The 757-nt window shown below is 64.9% G+C and overlaps 1 protein-coding gene across 1 annotated transcript in view; it reads right to left on the bottom strand.

Moving 5' to 3' along the window:
* The window catches only part of NGFR (nerve growth factor receptor), a 19,990-nt gene extending 19,257 nt beyond the window's left edge, over positions 1-733 (bottom strand). Inside the window, exon 1 of the mRNA XM_024744717.1 lies at positions 549-733. Within this exon, the coding sequence (XP_024600485.1) occupies positions 549-614 (66 nt within the window). The 5' untranslated portion in view covers positions 615-733. The remainder of the gene's footprint in view (positions 1-548) is intronic.
* Between the last annotated feature and the right edge of the window lie 24 nt (positions 734-757).

Here is a 757-nt window from a genome sequence, read left to right as displayed (position 1 = left end):
GCCCAGTCCCCTCTGCCTCCAGTCCCTCCATCCTCCTCTTACATTGTTCCATCCCCTCGTCCCCGGTTCCCCACCCCAACCACACTCTCTCCTCACTTCTCTAGTTCCCGTCCCATTCCTCCTGCTTCTTTAGCCTGGGTTCCGTCCCACGACCCTCCAGAAATCAAGATGCTCAGGGGGAAAGTCGCCTCGAGCTCCCAGCATTCAAGCGCCCTCTTCCGAAGAACCCAGGCATCCGAGAGCCCCACGACTCCCTCCTGAGAGACCCCTTCCAGCTCCTCCACACACACACACCCCCATGGTACATGAGGACCCGCATAGGTGCGCCCCTCTTGTCCGCATCTCTACCCTGAATCTCAGGGTCGCCTCTTCGTTCTGAGAACCTTAGGCGCTCCTCCGTGGATACTGGCATCGGCGCTCCTCTCCCGCCATCCACCCCCAGCATCTGGGATCCCAACGCTCTTTTCTCTTTTCCCTCGGGAAAACCTGAACTCCTTGGGGTTCCGGTCCCGGGAAGGGGAGCGGGCTCCCCTCCGGCTAGCACTCACCCCCAGGAGCAGCAGCAGCAGCAGGCGCGGCCCGTCCATGGCGCAGCCGGCAGCACCTGCCCCCATCGCCCGCCTCCCGCGGCAGCGCTCGGCTTCCAGTTCAGCCCTCTCAGCGGACAGACACGGCAGCGCTGCGCTGCGCTGCGCTCCGGCGCCCGGCCCCCAGACCTGGTGGAGGCTCGGCTCCCTCTGGATGCTTGCGGGAGGTG

This window comes from Neophocaena asiaeorientalis, unplaced genomic scaffold, assembly GCF_003031525.2.
Source record: "Neophocaena asiaeorientalis asiaeorientalis breed wild unplaced genomic scaffold, Neophocaena_asiaeorientalis_V1.1 scaffold1, whole genome shotgun sequence".
In the NCBI taxonomy this organism is placed as follows: domain Eukaryota; kingdom Metazoa; phylum Chordata; class Mammalia; order Artiodactyla; family Phocoenidae; genus Neophocaena; species Neophocaena asiaeorientalis.
This window is presented reverse-complemented; position numbering and strand designations above follow the sequence as displayed.